This window comes from Rhyacophila brunnea, unplaced genomic scaffold, assembly GCF_057557595.1.
Source record: "Rhyacophila brunnea isolate RB1 unplaced genomic scaffold, BYU_Rbru_1.0 scaffold_15, whole genome shotgun sequence".
Lineage (NCBI taxonomy): Eukaryota > Metazoa > Arthropoda > Insecta > Trichoptera > Rhyacophilidae > Rhyacophila > Rhyacophila brunnea.
The window spans coordinates 21,265,216-21,287,600 of record NW_028232806.1 but is presented as its reverse complement, the minus strand read 5'-3'; the positions used below and the strand labels follow the sequence as shown (position 1 = coordinate 21,287,600).

Below are 22,385 nucleotides of genomic sequence, written 5' to 3'. Positions count from 1 at the left end.
TGTGAAGTCTTGACAAAAACCTTCGGCTCTAGAATCATCGGTTATATTGATTTCCTTTCAGGGATTAGGCCATAACTGACTTCGGGTGATTTTACAAGTAGGAGTTAGCTTAAATTTAACATTTTTTTTACCATGTCCGATCCTACCAAGGATCATGATAAAGTGGCTACCCTAACGGAACCAAGGATCATGACGAAGTGGCTACCCCAACGGAACCAAGGATCATGACAAAGTGGCTACCCCAACGGAAGAAACCCAGAGGCCGTCCAAGAAGGAGATGGGCTGACGCCGTAGAAGTGGACTGGCTTCATATAGAAAGACCCGGTAACTGGAGAAGTGTGACGAGAGACCGGAGTGAGTGGAGAGCGGTAGTGGAGGAAGCCAAATCCCACCCCGGGATGTAGCGCCGTGGAAAAAGAAGAAGATGTCCGATCCTAAGAATCAAATCAAATCAAATTTTATTTATTTTACATATAGTGAACATTACAAATTATTAATTTAAGACGTTCACAACATGACATTTAAAAACAAAGAAAGAAGAAAATTATTAATTTTATGAATCATTATTTTAAAAGAAATAGATCAGTATTAAGTAAGTTAAACAGTTAAAAGTGTAAATACAAAAATTACAAAATTGTATACAAGGAAGTAAGTAAGTACACCGAATGAGTTAAGTAGACCGTATTTTAAAAATTTATAGAACAGTACCCACCTATATTTATCCTCACGTATGTAGAACATGTCAATATCTGAAGTGATTTGGTTGAACAGAATTATTGCTCTCCCAATTAGCATTACCAATGGCAGGTTAGTTCTGTACCTTGGGAAAAAAAACAACTGATGCTGCCGATTACTATGATAGTCATCAGGGACAATGTGCAAAATGCTCATCTTCATCGCGTATAAGTCGGAAAAATACGTTGCCAAATATAAATATCGCCTAGTCTTTAAACTACAGTATGTATGCCGTATGCATACCTAAGAAGAAGCCAGTTGGAAAAAGCCACGTGTAGATTAAGAAGATTAATTATGGACCTCCACAGACGTCACGAATCACTCCGAGATTTTTTGTTGTAACGTACTTAAACTTGATAATAAGTTAATTAACCAATAAACTATTTTTTTATTCGACGAATAATTCACAAGATTTAAGAATGTAACATTATTTTTATTGAACATACATAATAATATTGATTATATATTTCTCAGAAGTGTTTTAAAATTATGTATGTTCAATAAAATAAATGTTACATTCCTAAATCTTGTGAATTAATCGTTGAATAAAATAATAGTTAATTAAAAACATATACCTATATTGGTTAAAAAAAAATCACCGAATCTTGATTTCAAGAAATTATGTAAATATTCAATAAATAATATAACATTCTCGAATCGTGAATATTAATCATTTCATAAATAATTGAGGATTTGTGATCACGATATAAATTAATATTATAGAGAAGTTGAAACTAATTCTCATTGGTCTTAGTTTCTAGGCTACTAACTATGCAAATATGATGCTACCCATTAACAAAATGCAAAATCGAAAAAAAAAACGGTACAAATAATTGGTTTACAGGAAACCAGGCAGGAACTACGATAATTTCCATTGCCGATTTTGGCAAAATTCATGAATTCAAGAATGATAACCTAACCTAACAAATAATCCAGTATATCGGCTATTTTCAAATTTTGTTTGCCGCTGGCTTCCTGTAAACCGACAAGAACCAAAAATACTTTGCATACATAAATTATTAAATATCACATAATCAAGTATCCCGTTTGTGAATAAACGGTATAGGTATACAATATTATTATGCACGCCAATGTTTCTATTTCATAACGACACTAGACTTCGCGAATGGTGTCATCTGATATTACCCAACGCAGACGATGGGAGCATGTTTAAAAGTGACTCTAGACTCAACTAGAGTCTAAAGATTACATTTTGACAAGACAAGGGATCGATTCTCTTTATCTGCAAGTCTCAATAATGGGCGCTTTTTAAACGGATTATCATGATGACCTTAATAAACTTGAAGAGATGAGGTTTAGCTTCATGACTTTATATTATTAAAATCCGTTGTAGCCAGTCAATTAAATGTCATTTTATTACCGTTTAATAGATATAATGGTTTTCTATTACACACTCTCTTGCATCATTGATTTGTTCTGCAATTTCTTATGAAATCGCAAGATACTAAACATATTTTTTTACCAATAGAATTTCTGTTAGGTATAATACTTATTATTGTTTTCCGTTTCTCTGACTTACTAAGGAGAAATACCAAAGTATAAGAGCACTCTTATAGGTTCTCAGAATGTGTCTGGATCACCAGTTTCACTGCGAGTTATGTTCGATTAGGTACACAGGCTTTAGCTTTACAGTATTAATTCTTGCACTAAATGTTACTCAATTAAGATAATATGTCAAAATAAGTTAATCAAATGAACGCGGAAATATTATAGCAAATTAAATATATTATGAAAAAGTTAAATAGAATCGTAATCTAGAGCTGCAATGCCCACAATGAAAGTTGCTCCGGCTGGTTTTGATATGCAGTGTGAGAATTACCTTAGTATTGCCACAGGGGTAAAGGATAACCGCACAGAAATTGATCATGTTCAACTAACCACATATTCTGCATCTTCCCCTATAACATACTATTTTTTACTTTTCTTTTATTACCTACATGCACTGAAGCCATCTAACTTCTGTATTACTATAAAAAAAATCTAAATTCAGCGGCGTTCATTCAACGTATAGCTTTTATTCATTAAATACGAATTATAGTTAATTTAGCATATTTTAGATTTTGTCCCTTGATTTTTTGTGGACATAAAAAAGGATTACAACTAACCAAGCCACATCATTCTACGTGTGGTTTCTTATTACACAATCCACCAAGCAGAGCTACAAATAGAACCGGATCTGATCCCTGAAAATTCTTTAGGAACTTACATCGTTCTATTATATTTGATAAACAGTCACTCATGATATATGTTTTTTTATAAATTCCGCCGTAACATATTACAATAAAAATAATTACCAATATGGTTGAATTGATACAAATTTTGGTGTCTATATACTGTATAGGTTTAACCCAACTCTACAACTGACACGTTATTGTAAATGCTCGTGTTTAGAGTAAAGACAATGGCAAGTCGGAAATGACAGTTGTCTAGAAACCTTGAACCTATGTAGAGGTTACAAAGGCGCTCAGCCCTTTTCGAAATTATCAAGTTAAAAGAATCATGTTAAAACTTTACACTCAAAATATAGTTTAATATAACTTCATGCCATCTGCTGTGTAATAACCACTAATGAATGTGTGCCATATAAAAGATACAAATACCAACTCGTGTATTCCTTCAACAATGCCCATACAATATTACATGTTGCATACAAAAGCAACCGTCTGAATATAAAATAATAACTGGGGTAGTTGACGAAATAAATAACAACTACACCGCTTATAATACTAGTCTTGAGTTTTTAAATTAAAATACAATATCCATAATATTATTGTAACTGGACATATAGGTAACATAAGAATATAAAATAGGTTAGTATGTATACCGAACCGATTCTTAAAAAACTGCGTGGATTCTCAAAACTCTACTATAAAGTAGTGACCTATTTTACAGATTTTAATTTATACATGTGATGCATCTAGTCCCCGCTACTTAATTCAGTCTTAATTGACCCCACTGTATCTGCAAAATTACTACTCTTTTCGCGTTCATGTAAATCGTGTGCATAATAATTATTGTTAACAGTTAGACAGTTACAATGTTGGCGAATGAAAAAAAAATATTGTTTTAAAAAAAATCAACACGGCTCGGCAAAAATACATACAAACGTCGAGCACGAGATTCCGTCTGATATTTCATAATAATCGATCTGTTAACCGGTCATACAATACGAAAAATTTTCTGCGGTCTAAATTCATCAATGCAGTTCATCAACCTAGTTACAATAAAATGTTTATTAATTTTTTTAAAGTCTCGTGTATGCAAGGATATTAAAAAAAACCTATACAAACACATATAATATGAAAGTGAAACAAAGGTTTCAATTAAAATGACTCAATTAATTGCATTGCAGATTTTCCAAAAATGTTTAATCTTCTGTTTTAACTTTTTGTATTGTAATTTTATTAGTACCGTAATTTTCTAATATAACACATATTTTATATTTATTATTTTTCTGTTCTATTTTTTATGAGTTTACGTAGTTTATCATAAACATCATAAACTTCATAAATAAATTTTATTCTAAAGTGAATGTAAAGATTTATAAATAAATAAGAAACATTTTCAAAATTAATCTTATTTTTCAATGGCGGCACAGTTTAAATCAAACCATGGTTTCAACAATCCTCTCTTCTACGACACTTGGCAATCGGTATTTACCTTGGAATTGCAATCTTAATATTGGCAACCAAAGTGATCGTCTATTGAACTCAAAATAAATGCAATCAAAAATATTAATATATTCCAATTTCGGCTGTGCAAACAGTTTATTAATTAGTTAGAGTTTCAATAATTTAATAAACACAGTGATAATATAGGGTTTAACATTGAAATTAGTATAAAGGAGTGTTTATTTTTCTTGTGTTGTCGACATCCAACAATAAAATTTAGGTCATCCTGAGTTCACTATAAATATATTCGTATCGTAATAAAATCGTTTTAAAATGAATCAATATTGAGTCAGAATTCATAATATAGATTGAAAAGGATCATAACTAAAAAGGTTTACTGTTTATTTGATATTTGAAAAAAAAATATTAAAGATATATTCGTCGAATGATGACTTAGGTATATACTATTAATATCTCAAAATAACGAGGGAAGGAAACCAGCATGAGAATACCAAAATATGATGGAGGTTTTCTAGTTGGTGGTGGCTTTTTGGCTGTAGATTTTAAAGTCAATGTTTTATATCGGTCTCCAATCAATAGTACTGTTGTGGAACCGCTGTGTAAAAATAAATACCTGCAGCATATTTCAATAGAACCCATAGTCTGGTGAAGTTTTTCACGCAACACATAAGAAAAAGATAAGTAATTAAACAAAAGAATAATATTCACTATTACACGGATTTTGCTACAAAAATCTGTATATGTATGGCTAACCAGAGCTTAATGTAGCATCAGATTGGTCCCGTTATAAATGCTAATTGAGTTACACATACTGTTGACAAAAAGTTTCAATACCAAGGCCAGGGTTACCACAAAGTCAATGGTAAATTTAAATAATCTGCTTTATCGGCCATTAACTATTTGCATTTGAATATATTTTATAAAAATCTTTGCATCTTAAGTAAAATCAATGAATTCCAGTTTATTGAAATACAATATGTATTACAAATTAGAAAATACTACTTATCTTGCATATTTACAGTTGTAGGTATACATTACCATAAGAAAATTTGAATCTATCATAGTTTATCATTTTTCTATACATCATTTTGTAAATTTCACAATAATATTTACTTTCACCACCATCGCTTCACTAAATAGAGCATAACATGAATATTCCACGATGTGTGTGGTATATTCATAACAATTTACAAAATATTATTGGTTTTTTAACTGTAATAAGATGCTCTAGATTCAAATAAACAATCTGAAAAATAAAATGTGTAGTTATTTGACTCATTAAACCGGAATCGAACGTTATACCCACAGAACAGATAATAAATAGAATACCGATAGGCTTTATTCAATACGCCGCATCTTGATGCAGGGTTTTGAATGTGTGAGTGTCCTACGAAAATGAAGCACGCATTATGCACGTGCAATAGTGTGTGTAATACACCAACATTAAATGAGCGTAAATCGATAAACCATGAGCAGTTTTCAGTATTCGACGTAAAACGTATTCTTGACACATGTGTAAGTTTAACCCGGATTATTCCTTACTCGAGTCGGTTACCTGCTATCGCCTTACCCGTTATCTATTTCAGTTCCAATTATTTCTGAGTTCCCTGGTTATACCGCTATATCGCTAGCATAATACCCTATCTAGAAGATAACTGGAAGATGACGTGGTCAGTATATTATACCATGTTGTAAAAATCATATTGTAATCATTCAATGATAATTTATTATTTTTAGTAGCCAAACTGGCGTAGAGGCCCTTAGGTCACCTAAATAGTGTCTTCAAAAGTAACATCTTAATGTACCTAAGACGTAATATAGTATTAAGATATGCATCTGAAAAATATGGATCCTTCTTCTTCTCTAAAATTTTCACCATCAGGACGATATTTCCTTAATCGTCTGATACACATAACAGTTGGGTATAGCTGCAATCGTACTTATACCTCATTGGATAATCATTAAGGTAATGAATAGTAATGTAGTTTTCCTCTCATAATTTGACCGAGGTGCTGTAGTTTTTTGACTGAGATTATATGGAGAACTTCTTGATATTGTTTCCTATTTATTTGGCTAGGCATCTTTATGTCTCAAAAATCTCAACTCTTTGTGATATCTCCTAGTTAGCTCATACCTCCATGCCATAGAAAAGAATTGAGAGGACATTGAAGCGCCTAGTTTTAAAAGCCCCTAAAACGATTTTAGGTAGTTTTGAGAAAAATGAGAAAAAATCATATCTATTAAATTTGTGAACTTAAAATTTTGTGAATGTATTTATTTTTGAATTTCTGACATTTTAAAGAGTATTTTGGCTTTCATTTTTAGCGGTATTTGAAAACCACACCTAACCATTTTAGCAGGTTTTGAAATTTACCCTAATTTTTGGTCATATGTATTGACGAATTTTGGCGTTTAAAGTTCAATCTTAGGCCATCATATAGGTCACAAAAATATCCATCTAACTACATATGTAACTCAAAAATTTTCATAAACCGTTTTACGGGCTTTTGTAACAAGGCGCTTCAATTATTACGGTTCATATGCAGTCTCATGTCTAGGACGATAGATTCTTAATGTCAGAGAATTCCGAAAGTTAAGAGCAGCACCATGTGGCATTGAAAAGCACATATGAAAATAACTACTGTATTAGTAGACAAACTGAAGAATCGTAATATAACTATACAAGTTGATATAATACCAATGCGCTGGATAAATATACATATACAAAAATACCCAGAGGCACTAAATGACTGCCTTAAAACCCGCTAGACTGACAGATTGACAAAGTTTGGCGGAAGTACGTAGCAGAGATACTGAAGAGTGGAAACAGCCAGTAGAGGGTTTTATCAACCAGTGGATTGACCACGGATGATAATGATGATACTTCATTAGTAATATTTACACCTTTTTTACTCACCTTCGTTATTATCTATGTAGTTAAGAAAGATTGTATCATTAATCCAAAAGGAACACTTTCGGAAACATACAATTTAATATTTGTCAGCCGTTTGGTGTCTATGGACGTCGGCTTTTTGTTTTTAAGAATTTAAGGTTATGTTATGTATAGACTCAAAAGGTGAATTGGATTGGATAGATACGATACTTTTTGTACAAATTCTGCATCTACGTAATTCATTTTCTGCAAAATTGTACATTCGACACACTAATTCTGAGGTACAGATACAATAAATTATTCATCACTCCATTTTTGTTACAAATGTATAAACTAATGTAGCAATTAATTTATTGTAATATTTGTTTACAATATTTTTTTAAATAAAAAATATTTGTATTAGCTAAATATGGATTGATAGTTATAGGTTATTTTTTTCTTGTTGCGTAACTCATACATATGTTCAGTGATTGATAATACAAAACCTTGTCGTTAATGCATGCATAAAAATGACAACACAGAGTTACGAAATTCATGTCATACAAGCACAGCCTTGATTCGCGTCAATCACGACGTTAATCTCGTGTCGATCCGCCCGTATATTAATCGTTAACGGCCGTTCAATGTTGACACACATTCGCGGATGTGCCCGTCAAAACAACAAAGTTTAGTACTTTTCTTTTATACGATTTAACATTCTAGGACCCGGCTAAATACATCCTAATAGTATTTCAAACAACTTTTTCTTATTAATATTCAATGGACAATATTAGAATGTCATCAAAACAACTGGTAAAATTAACAACATGCGACCAGGTGCCTAAGTTATTTTTAATATACTTAGTACATAGTTAATTTATAAAAATGTAGACATTTTCAAAACTTTCTACAACGGTGTATTGACAAACTGTTAAATATTAATTATATTGACCTATATTTTTGATTGTTAATGATTTTAATTTCGTTGGCATGGCTAGGTACATGTGAAAAATATTGGTACTGTTAAATAATGGACAAAAAATATATATATAATACATCCTGGTAACATCATCATCACCAAGGTTAATTCATGGTTGAATGAAAACCTCCCCTAGCTTCATCCACTCTTCACAGCACCTAGTCTTTCGCTACCACGTACAACCGCCGAATTACTTATTCACCGCGGAACATTTAATTACTATTTAATTACCATATTTAAATAACATGCTAATTATATCGAATGGCCATCTCATGCCGACATATGCTGTGCCGTCAGAGGTGAATGAGTTAAATCGTCGATCAAATGATTTTTAAGGCAACTTTATTATTGTCATTTAGTGCTACTCAGATAATATAACAGTTCAATTACATTTTCTGGTAAATTATCCACTCGCCTCGTGATAATTCCAGCCCATTACCATTTCATCATCTTGAAAACCTCTATCGCAACGTGTACTCAGCCTCCTTATTGAATAGTTTGCATATATATACAATATATTTCTGACTTTCTGAGGTATATCCAATGTTCACAGTTCCATGCTTTATTGGGCTACTCTACGTACAGGAATCTTTCAACCAACTCTTTTTCATATATTATCACGATAATATTATAGCAAAATTTATCATGTTTGACAAAAAATACGTTTTAGGTAGGTACGTGAGTAGGGTGGGTACGTAAGTAGGGCATTCACATCGTAAGTAAAGTATCTATACCTGGGGCTTCGAGGGTAGTTTATCATATTTATGTATTTAGCTATTTTGTTACAATAAGTTAGCAGTCTAAACTTAGGGGCGGATATGGTCGAAGATATTTCCATTTTATAACAGTATACTATTTACTCTAGATAACTACATTTTGTAAAACCTCTGAAATATACATATTATAAAAATACTAGAAAATCGAGATCACTAAGGGCCCAATCTATCATCTTAAAATTACTAGAAAATATATCAGGTCATTTATTCATGGATGTGGCTTAGTGCTGCATTTGTAAAACCATTTTTTCTATCATCCCGATTAAAATAAACAATTCTTTGATTATATTATATTTAGAATTCGCGTTGACGTGTATCTCTTCTTTCACCCTACCCCATTTAAGACGTCGTCTTCTTGCCTCGCTCTCTCATACAATTTTGCATATAATATTTTCAATATTAAGAATGTTACATTCTTAAATCTTTTGTTTATTGAGATTTAAATAAAAACATTTTACTGTGAATTAAATTTTACATTTATTTTAATATACCTATTATTGGTCATTTAATTTATTATAAAATAATGTATGATTTTTTGTTAAAAAATAAATGCACAAAAAGATTAACGAACTACATTAGCTTCTTTATATCGCTGACTCAGTACAATACACTATTTGACAAAAACTTGCTAGGAGAAAATGGCTGTCAACGATTTTGAATACCAATTAATAAGAGAGTAATTAGATATTTTTATAACGTATTTATATACTATTAATTATTATGTAAATATCCTAAAAAACTAACATTTTATCTAAAATTATAAAGACACATTAAATTCCGTCCCATATTTAAATTAAATCAATTTATGTATTAAATTAGTGTATTATTGCACTAAAACAATAACCTTATATAGGTACTACTTTGATATTCATGTTGATGTCATACAAATTTATCTGAAATATTATGGTTAAATATTTTTTTACAAAAATTGTGCAGCTTTGCCCAGAAACTTCAACTGATTCTCTATATTTTATAATTCATAAGACAAAACTGACATTTTGTCAAATAGTGTAACCCATGAACCGATGCAGCGATATATTTCTGAGATCAATCATTGATAATAATATATTGATGATAACACACTAATGTTAAAAACCAATTTAAATAATCGTCTAAAACTCCACATTCTAATAGCTTGTAGAATAATAACATTATTATAACCTAACATTGAATATTGTAAAAGTATATGATAATATGGTAACACTTGATTTTTCCCAGTAATTATTATTAGAAAAGTAATTAGTCTAACTGTAAGACATCAATCATGCATGGAATTATATTAATTTATAGCATGTAGATATAACTGTGTCCGGGAACTAACGGGCTAATCGCATAAATGGCCAAATAACTAAACTTGATTCCGTCTTGACCTATTACAGCCCACAATAAATACATGTCCCGTTTATTTGTGTAACAAAATTCACTAAAACTGATCAGCGAATGTGTTTTTAATAAGATAATCAATGCCGCATTATAATTGTAATTATAAACCGTTTCGGAGGCTCGCACTAACTTAAATAATTGAATATATTATTATGAAACTTAAAAATACATAAATCATAATTTACTTTCGTTGAAAAACTGGCTTTGAAATTTTAAGGTTATTGTGAAATTTTAGATGCTAATTTATCACTGTCTATTTTTTTACACACATACATTATTATATTATAAAAATACATTTTAAGAGTTCATTATAAGGCATTATTTAAATAGTGATTAAACAAGTATTTATAATATTTAATCGTATCAATATCATTGTAATCTTCAGAGGTCATATATAAATATACATTAATGAATATAACAAACATTATTATTGAATTAATTACTCGACCGACTGATATATTGTAATATTTCGTTACTTCTGTTTCTGTAAAATAGATGAACGTGAACAATTAATATTGAATAAATCATTTATTTATATCTGTTTTTTTATAGCGTTGATAATTATTTAATCTCAACATTTTTTTAATAATATATTTAATGATTCGCATAATAGGTAATAATATCGTCACTTCAATACTACAACTAGATAACTCTGATTTCGTCATTGTTGGGAAAATGAAATTTAAACTTTACTTGATTAACATAAATCTAGGCTATAATTTATTATTATTTAAAATAAAAATGGAAAATTGTGCTTGTCTAATTGGGTACATTTAAATAATGTTCAATTGTATGAAAAAATATTGTAGATAATATATATGTATTATTTTATTTATATAATGCATTTATGGTTTTAAAGTTATATAACATTTTCAAACACAATATTAATACAGTTCCCATTAACTTCTGAATGACCTAGTTTTTTCATTTTCTAGAGAAGGAAATGAATATCAATAACTATCTCAAAAACAGTGAAAATCAAGCTACGATCTAGTTGTGGTATTTAAGTGACGATAATAATATTATATCTTTATCTTCACTCTAAATTCAGTGCTGGATTAAGACATTTCCTTGCTGGCTCCACTCAGGCTTCCTAGTACTTCATTGTCCACTAGTTTATCGGGGTTTTGCGTACTTACAAATTGTAATATTGAATTGGACATTGATACTACTCGATGATGAGGTCATTCCAGTGATATTCTTTTCTTTGACCAATGTGCCTGCCCATCTACTTACATTTCAAGGTCTTTACTCTTTATGTGCTGTATTATATACAGCATTTTTGTTTACTCTCTTGCCCATTTATTGTCTGTACTTATATAATATGCCCGATATGCACTTCTATAATCTGCGTTGTGCTATTGTTTCAGAGATGGTGAAAATCACTACTTAATAATATTTAGGTCAATAATGTTTGATGTTTTCGCTGTGTTCATGAAAACGCCCTTACAAACGAAAATCATTCATTGCCGGCTTTCAGTTTGGGCTCGCCTACAGCATAACAATATAAAATCTCATTATCTAAAAACCGTTCTATACTAATCAGTCGACACTCCGTTGACTACATAACGTTTAAACACAAACACGCCCCGATTCATTTACGAACTGTCAGAATTTTGTACGCATCAAATCAATGTGAATTTAGCTAACAACATATCATATATTATGGAAAATCGATATATACATATACCTATACTTATATACTATGATATATATATCATCATCATCACCCGGGGTCGATCTACTACTGGATGAGGGCCTACCCTAGCTCTCTCCACTCTCCGCGGTCCCCAGTTCTTTGCTGCCACGTACATCCACCGAACTGTATGAGCTCGTCTATCCAGTGGGTTTTAGGAAGTCACTGTGGGCGTTTATTGCCCCTTGGGTACCACTAAATACAGCATTAATCCACTCGCCAAGTGACAAATCCGGCCCATTGCCATGTCATCTGCTTAGCGACCTCTATAACAACGCGAATTCATTTTTCATTCCTTATCCATTGGTTTATTTTGTGATCTTTAAGAGACCATGCTCACAAGCATACGTGAGTATTGGTAGCACACATTGGTTGAATACATCACGCTTATGACACAATAGGAGGTCACTTTTGAAGATACTATTCAGGCGCCCAAATGCAATCCATGTCAGTTTGGTTCTGCAAGCAATCTCGTCATACATACCGTCAATTGGCATTTGTTGTCCAAGATAGACGTAGTTATTGACTCGCTCAATTTGAGTGCCGTTGATGAGATGATTGCTTTTGGTGTGTGTGTGAGTGTGTGCAGGAAAAAGGGAAGACAAATCTAAAAAAATGCCAAATTTACCATTGTGTGTAAATGAGAAAAGGGAAAAATTTATCCAACCATTCTGAATTAGTCAATTTAACCCTTAAAAGGGTGTATTTTTGAGATATAAATAAATGAGATTTTTATTTCAAGAGATAATTTTTTTATTTTCCTAATGGGTTAATAACGACAAAAGTACCGGTCGAGTAGAAAAAACTCGTCACCCCAAAATACGACGCGATTTTTTTTTTTAAAAGTCGTGACAATGTCGAATTTCGAAGAACTTGACATTGCGAAAATTTTGACATTTATCTGCCCACGTCTGCTAGCTGTCATACAAAAAAAATTAGATCAAATGTATCACGCGTGTGTCGAATATTTAAATTCGTTTAACATTTTCCATTGTGCTTGATTTTTTTGGTTATACAGTCAATGTTGTGTACCTACTCACATAGAATTAAGGTAATTAGGTATAATGTTATAATTTAGAATACGTTACCACCGAACGACCTCCATTTTTTCTGTACTAACTGGAAACTATGTTGGTGCATTATTTTTACGTTTACGCTAATAATATAGTTTTGGGTAGTTAACATCATGATCTCATTTCAGTTGAATTATAATACAATAAGTTTTATTAAGAACAAACCCTTTTGGTACGTATTAAAAAAAATATTAAAACTTTTGAATTGTCAGAGTAAGTAGTAAATGCGAAAAGTAAAATACGGTAAGTCTAAGTTTGGTAAAAAATGAGTTTTGATCATATTGAAATTATATTTTTTGTCCTTTTTGGTATACTTAATATACAGCAACAACTCTTTATAATATATTTATTATAAACGTAAACATTAAATTTTATTTGAAAGTAAACTAAATAAACCGTTTTGCGTATTAAAAAAAATAAAAAGTATAACTTTTTTCGTACTCATACATAAATTGCATTATTAAAATAATTATATTCATTGTACATAGTTTAAGAATGTACCAAAATATATATATTGTATATTTTGTATCAGGTTGACAATGTTCTATTGATGCGGATAACACTGCTGTTGATTTTATGCTATGCGGCATAAACTTTTTACCCTACCTACGTTCTATAGAACGTAGGTATTTTCACCAATAATCAAAGATACACTTACAAAATACAAAAACAGTTTATTTGCGATCCCAAATATGTGTATTATCGATAAAGCAAAATTTGTGGTTCGAACCATCAATAATTATTACAACAGGTCAAAGATATTAATAATTACTATTAAATTATATTCGAATTCATATTTTTACTTAAGACGATAGGTATATCAGTGAAACGGCAAATAATTTTCAACTATAGGCGCGACGAAATTTTGGATATTTGGCATTCGGATAACGAACGTTGAGGTGTGAATACGTCAATTTGTTTCGTCATGGCGACGGGGGTATCAATTCTTAAATCGTGTAAAGATGACTAAAAACGTTACCCATTTACTTTAAAAAGAAAACATGCCAATGAATATATTATTATTGTTACTAATAGAATAATAAACAGAACATTAAATGGACGCATGTTGGATTTATATGACAAATTATATTTCGTTCGGCATGCGTCATTTGCACCCGCGATCCGCAATCCGCGCATTGCCTAGCCACGAGTTTGCAGTATTAATTAATTCACGTATTTACTGTGTCGACATATTGTATGTTACAAGCATATCTTCAGTGGGTACCTAAATAAATTTACCTAAGTAAATTTAGATCTGGGTATCGTCGCTTAATCTGTTTATTTTGCCACTCTTATAAACTTTCGATTAATATTTGCAATAAACTTGTTTTTGGACATATTAGACAGTAGGTACATCTGAATTTAAAACAATAAATAAATGATGAGATGATATTAATATTTAATAATATATATTTTATTTAACAAGAAAACTTAATAAAATGCGAGTGTTTACGTGTTACTGTATATTTCTCACAAGTTTTAATGGTATGTTCTTAATACACTGTGACTAAATATGAAAATTTCACAGTTTAAATTGATTTAATAGTGTTGTGGAAAAAATTACATTAGATATGAGCATAAATATTTTTGTGTGAATTAAAAATAATACACCTCTTCCATTCCGATTGAGCACGTTTGCTTTTTTCCCTAATCAATTGGCAGCGTGAAATTATGATATTAGCAATATTGTAGCAACACGTAGAAATACATATTTTATTATAAAATATTTATTGATCAGTTATTTGGAGAACGGTGAAGAGAATATTCTCACACGAACCATTTAAAAAAATCGTGGAAACCTGTAAAACTAAACAACTGCAGATTCATAATATCAATGCGTCGATTGCAATCAATCGTACGATCGCTGGATGATCGGACTAAATATCAGCTATATTAATTGAGTCATGAAAATATAAAAATCGTGTAAATTTTGTTGTAATGATATAATATAAGATCCTTTCGTATTGCTATTTCCTTAACCAGCTTAAGTAAAAATCATTTTTAAATTTACGAAACCCGCGTGACCTCATTGTATTGATTCGTATTATATCACTTATGGCCTAGCGCAGAAGTGAGAGGAAGAGGATTTGTGAGCCCCTGCGCTTTAAACTGAGGTGTAATGTCCATTTAACTTCGCACAGTAGGCTGTTTGTACACAGTAAAAAAAATAGTTTGACGGTGAGTGCAATGAGTGCCCAAAACAAGATCAAAACCTGTCATTTGCACGTCGAATGGGAAATTGAGTGTGTCTTTGTCATGATGAAAGACAATAATTAGTGTTGTATTTAATTGGTTACGCCTCAATCACATCGGCTTAAAATAATACTCAATAAAAGTACCACTACAAAAACCTACTCTTACAAAATACATTTTTTGCAAAACATTTTGTTAGCCGTTCACTGAAATGATTATTGTTGTATTCCTGACTAAAACAAACAATGATAATATATCGTGTGAATCATGGATTCGAATGTTAGGTTAGGTTATTTTCTTCTGGTTTTGACGATATCCGATCTTAATATGATAATATGGGCCTCCACAGAATGGAGGTTTGTTTTAACAGATTTTTATTTTTACGAGAAATGGATGTCAGCTACTTCCTCAACCTATTAGGTTCATATTCTGACACCAAACACAAATTGAAAAATAATATGTATATTTGTGAGACCCAGGGTTCGAACCTAGAATCCACGATATTATAACGTGACGCGTAAGCTACTCGGCCATCGTGGACGCCGCTTAGGTTAGGTTAGGTTAAGTCCTGCCACTCACCAGTCTTTTTGCATCTTCCCAGGGTATGCCAGCATCCCGTAGCTTCGCCATATATACTCTATAGATGTTGCCTATCGAGTGAATAATAAGTCTATACCTACTGTAGACGAATTAATTTAATTTTAAATCTGATACATTTATGCAAGTATATAATCAATTTGAACGTTTTCTATCTTGGCATTTTTTTTTATTAACTATTCTCTTGTATGCGGACAATAATATTTACGTTTTATTTGATACACAACAAAGAACACAGATGGTGTTGTAGTAATATTATGTAGAATAAATTTAAATTCAGGTCGTTCCAAATTCAAAATTTGCATAGACCGTTTTTCCCACGGATAGATAACCTGTACAACTGTATCAACGCGTCAAAAAATCTCATACGCCATCGCCATGCCTGGCAGGAGGGAGAATAACAAATAAATATTATCTAATATTTTTACATTCCACCTCACGTAAGCCGCATTGAGTTATAATACCTTCTCCGTCGTATCTATCCCTTTTATGGTGCTGCCGGCCAAAATCGTGATGTGAATCCAAACGCATGTCTTCGAATGAACATTTCTAAACTTCCTGCTTGAGACGTCTACCTTTATTTGGTGACTTATCGATTTGTGGCCGCACAAAAAGATTGGAAACGTTTTCATGATTCATTTTATTTATATTTCTCAACTCGTCTAATCTTTTTTAGAATATGACCTGTGGTACTAGTTCACACTATTGAATATCATCGTTTTGACAAGCCAAAAGCGTTTGAACTCAAAACACTATTTCAAAACATATAGCACGAGCACACGTATTATATTAAGTATTTTAGCACTTCAAACCAACGTTCCTTCTAATTTTTCTATTAATATTCAAATTCAAATGTGTTTATTTACATTTAGTGAATTATAAATTTAATATGTGGATCAGAAACTTATCTGAGCAGTATTTTTCCAACAAAAGTATTATATTTTAAAGAACACTGTTAAGACACATTAATGTTTAAATATAATTGTATATTTACATAATTTATAATCAATTAATTTCCTGGATACTAATGGGTCAAAGTATGTCAACGTATGGTAAAACTAGTGTGCAATTTACATACAATTAATAATTACTTTATTGGTATACCTATATAGGTACTTTCTTCCACGTCATATTTAATAGACAAGATCATTTATCTACGCAAAATCAGTGAATATGTAGGTAAGTAGGTAAAAAAAGTCACCAAAATATTTCTACGAGATAAGCCATATTTTTTTAAATTGGTAAACTCTACGGATATGAACATCGCTCAGTTGCTATTCCGATTTTCTTATTCCTGCTATATCATGGCATTTTCTTATGTTCGTTGTAATTAATTTAATCTAGTACAATTATAAACGATTTTACTATTTATTATTATTAACGATTTAATTATAAACGTGTGAAGTAATCTCCAAATAAACCTGCAATACAAAAACTAAGTACAAACTACAAGTGTGTAGCGTATTTAATCAGTGGACTAGTGGTCGTTTTTCGCTTTAATTTCATACATTAAATTTAGGTTCTATCCCTATAAAAGAAGGTTTTCTTCATCATTTTATAAACCACTTACTGTATATTATCACACTTTTTATGCAAATAATTACTTGTTGAGTATTCTCACTCTACCCCAGTTAGAACGAGTTCGGACAACTGCTAAAGGAAGTTGAACATCCAACAGTCCATATACCCAGTCCGACGATAACTATGAATCTTAAAATAAATGACCGAAGACGTAGACAACATAAATATAAAACAGGACGTATAAAACACTTTTATTTTATTGGTTGATGTAAACTAATTTTATTTTCTAATATAACATATTAACAACGGAACTACTAACACAGTAAACTAGCGTGAATCAAAATTAAACCAGTTTTTTAATAGACATTAATAATTTGTCGGACTAAAGTGCTACGATACAATTTATACTTTCCCGCCTTAAAAATCTTTTCACATTTTATTTATAAGCAGAAGTTTACACAATTATTTAAAATATATTATTTTAGGTATCACGCGGACACGATAATTAACCATTTTTTTTTTCTTTTTTCGACCATGTCCGATCCTAATAGGATCATAATTGGGCCTCCGCAAAGTAACAGAGTAGAGGTTTGTATTAACAGATTTTGTTTTTTACGAGAAATGGATGTCAGCCACTTGCCCAAGATCTACTCACAATATTCAGCATATGGAACAGTGTATATCGATCGTAGTGCTAGTTATTGTTATTAATTATGCTTCGAATATAATTTTTCACGCCAAGCTTGGATTCCATCGATCAAATTGATTTTAGGAGACACGTCCTATGACCATTAAACACCCCCTCGAGTATGATATGTATGATACACCATGTATATTATTCAGTTTAATTACCCAGTGAAAAGTCCCAAATGAATCATATCTACTTAATTAAAAAATCTCACTTTCAATTTTAGACGGTTTTTCAGACATTTCTTTGGTTGCTAAATCAAGTTTAGAGTACATACTAGACACTGTGACTTCTCAATTTTATCACTCTATAGTTTATTTTAAAAAAAAAACAGTTTGATGCCTACTTACCAGATAGACAAAGAATGATATTTTCCATTCTATTATTATTTACAATAATATCTACTACAAAGAAGAGACAAAAAGAATTTTTGATTCTTTATTTTTTTATATATATAATTTCTTTTGTATAGGAACGATATTAATGAGAGAGAAAGTGAGGGGGAAATTCGAATATTATTTAACAAAAGGAAATGTATTCACAACTTTTAATAGATATCATTATCCCGAATCGTTTTTTAAAGACCTGTTTTGTTAAAGATGTCAAAATAAATTATTTCCATTCTTCAATATAATGGTTTATGTGACAATTTTGTTTGTGAGATGACATGATAATGATGTAAGTATAATTAAATAGCGTAGGTATGCTAATATATTATTATAACGATCGATTATTTTAAATTAAAAAAAAATAGGTAGTTATTCAAATACTTTATACTTATAGGTACCTATTCATTTTAACCTACTAAATAAAAAAAAGTCTATATTATAATATGACGTACATAAAAAGACGAAGTGTGTGAAAAATATGACATAAAATTTTTACTTTACCATAAGTTTTAATCTGCCGGAATCATCATTTTTTTTTATTCTTTCGTAATAAATTGATAAATTCAGATAAGAGTGTTGCAAAAACGATCTACAAGTACATTGTATTAAAGGTCAATTTGCAAACCTCCCTAACGTGTCTGTATCCCAAAACCAGATGTTTATTTTATAAATACATATTATTATATTTGCATAAAAAATAAACTTTGTGTAGGTACCTAAATTTCAATAAGGTTCCATAACATTTTCTAGAAAAATTACCCATTTTTTATGTAATGGTGAATCATATTATATATCAATATTTAAACCACTTTTGTTTCGTTCCCTATTGATTACGTCCTTATACATAAGTATAACTAGGCAATATAGGAATAAAACAAATAATAACTCAATTTATTGTGTCTCTCTAAGTGACAATGTCATTAGTAATAATGTTCACTACACTGATGAATAATATATGTTTCATATAACAATTAAATATTATCCAATCACAAAACATAATATCCATATTATATAGTCTATAATAGACTACATTAATTATATTATTATAGTATTATGTATTGGTATAGCTTGAATAAAAAAAAACTCCTTAAACTTATATTCAATGCTATTATAATATCATAACTTCTGCTAATATGACAATTTTACTTAATAATGTATAACAATAGTATAAACATATTTTTTCTTTGTTTTCAGATGTGACAAAATATCCAAGCACTGACGAGTGGTGCCAGACCAACACCAACAGCCGCATCACGAAGAAGATGGCGGCAACCGACGGGCAGATAGTCGTCGCGGCAGCGCGGTGGCACGACGACGCTGCCCACCTCCGAGAATTCGTTGCCAAGCACCGTCTGCCCTCGATCGTCAAGTTCACCAAGGGCCAGTACGGAGGCCTGGGAGTGCCAACGCTCCCAAGCCCTGGATTGCAACCTGCGGCCCTTTTAGTATCAGCGGGACGACGCAGACAAATCGTCGCCCAGGCTGTCAAACTCAAGGAAGGTCGACGACTTGTGTGCGTCGGGCCTAGGCTGGCAATCCCGGAGTCGTACGCAGGCTATTTTGAATTACTAAGTGAAGAAGGAAGAGCAGTGCGGTGTATGGAAAGCGTTGCTGAATTAGCTAGAAGAAGACTTTCAGGGTGTTTAGTCAGAGAGACTTTGAGAGTTTTACAAGGTCGCGTTGAAACTGATGGAAGTGTATCACCTGGCTCAGCGAAGACTATACCTGCTGGTGAAACGTTAACACCCGAAGGAGAAATTCATGCAAATGGTATCAAAGGGAAATTTCTTCGATGCGCTGACTCTAAAGGAGAAACTGTTTTACTTGGGTTAGAACAACGCGGAAGATTCTCCGCATTGGCTAAGGAAGATAATATAAGCGGAGTTCATACAGCGAAGAATTTGTTAAGTAAAAGGTTTCCTTTGACTGTGAGATTAGTCCATGGCACTCCACCGAGAGGACTTAAAAGTTCAAGTCATTTTGTGCCTGAATTAAGATTGATAGCATCGTTTGAAGAAGAGCATATTTTTGCACTTCCTTTACAAAAAGAGGCAAATGCTTTGATCGCTCTCCCGTTGGCAGCGCCATTGAAACTGCAACGGTGTAGGAATGACGACCAAATCAAAAACTTTATGGAATATTCCAGATTAATTGATAAATGCAATAGACTTTTGGGAGAAGTAACGGATAAAATGCACGTTCTGGATGGTAAACTAGGGGATCCTAAACGGTCAACGCAAGCACCTGTAAAAACTGGATATTTTTTACGACGGAGTGCTTCTTCGGATTCAGCTAATCATAATCATAAATACGGGAATATCGTGAATTCGCACCGTAGCCATATACACAGCCATAGTCACCAGCATAAAGACGAAGTTAAACATACGCAACCATCTGATGAATACGACGATATTGACCAAATATATGATTATGTGAGGGGCTTCGCTCCATTACCGAAAAACGTTAAGTCACCTTTTGCCACAGAAGTAATTCTCGCGAGACACGAATCAGCACCCACTTCTCCAGTCACAACTCCAATTCATATGCCTTTGATAACAGATAGTAGACCAGAACCTCCGCCTATTGAAACCATTCCTGGTAAAAAGCCACCGAGTGCTCCAGTAAATGTAGGAAAAGCGGAAAAAAGAACAAGACGTGCAGCAGTTACTTCAATAAAAGAAGTGACCCCTGTCATAATATACAAAGAAAAGTGTTCAATAGCACCAGTCAGTAACAATCTCCCAAAGCTTTACATCAAAAACAGCGGAAGCTCACAGCGTAACAGGATGGTATTCCGACAAAAAAGTAATTCCCCCATCAAAGAACTGCCACCTAGTCCTCTCCCTAGTCCAGGCCTCAATCCTTTGCTGAAAGGAGGCTCGCCACTTTTCAACATAAGATATAAGAGTCTGTCAAATCTTCACCAAGCAATGGAGTTAGACGGTACGCTTGACTCTAGCCATTCTGGCGGCAGAACTTCGGGGGATTCCGGCGCTGGAGCGAAGGTTCCCGAGAAGAGATCGCGCAGGTTGAGCAGGCCAAAGTCTTTGACCAACCTGGTGTGGGAGCTGAGAGGGGGGTGTCCAGATCCTGGACACGAGAGGCCGAAGACCAAGCCGAAGACGGAGGCGGTTGTCTATAGGAAAGGTGCCAATAAGTTGTCGCTCAGTGGCCAGAAGAGAGTCGGCACACTTTACTTGTAGTGATTGTGGTAAGTTGATATAATTCACTCATTATCTACCTACATTTAATTTATTTACACTTCGAATTGTATTACTTAGTTGAGTACTATTGATTTTATAAATAGGGAATTAAATAATAATTACTTCGTTTGGTAAACCCAACACAATATGTCACTATATTTTTTGTCGGTCGCTCTCAGTCAAACCCACAGAAATCAGCTGATATACTGGGAGAGTCAATAACAATACATTGTTGATTTTCGCGCCATATTTTAACTATTGGAAATTATGAATGTATATTGTATTTATATAACAAATGAATGAGAACAGTGAAGACAGTTCATTAACGTAACGTAGCTCATTTTAATTTAGTGTAGTCTTATGAATATTTTATTCCGTACTTATATCAAACTATTTAATACGATAAACAAGATTTTCGTTTTTTCTTCACACATATTATTATTCTATGCTACTGTCTCAGATATAGCATAGGATACCGACTGATTTGTAAATATTTGAGAAGAATAACAATAAAGATACCAAAAACGAGCTTCATCACAGAAGATGATTTTTTTTTGGAAATAATGGGTCTGTTTCAAGTTATTCTAAAGCCCACTCATCAAAGTTTCGACGCACCAAATGGTTAGT

General features: G+C 32.1%; 1 protein-coding gene across 2 annotated transcripts in view; it reads left to right on the top strand.

The window, feature by feature from the left end:
- sano (CABIT domain-containing protein serrano) overlaps positions 1–22,385 on the top strand; it is a 555,155-nt gene that overhangs the window by 471,197 nt on the left and 61,573 nt on the right. For both annotated transcript variants that reach the window (XM_085942988.1, XM_085942989.1), the window contains one exon: positions 19,750–21,766. In XM_085942988.1, coding sequence (XP_085799114.1) covers positions 19,818–21,758 — 1,941 coding nt within the window. In that variant the 5' untranslated portion in view covers positions 19,750–19,817 and the 3' untranslated portion in view covers positions 21,759–21,766. The remainder of the gene's footprint in view (positions 1–19,749; positions 21,767–22,385) is intronic.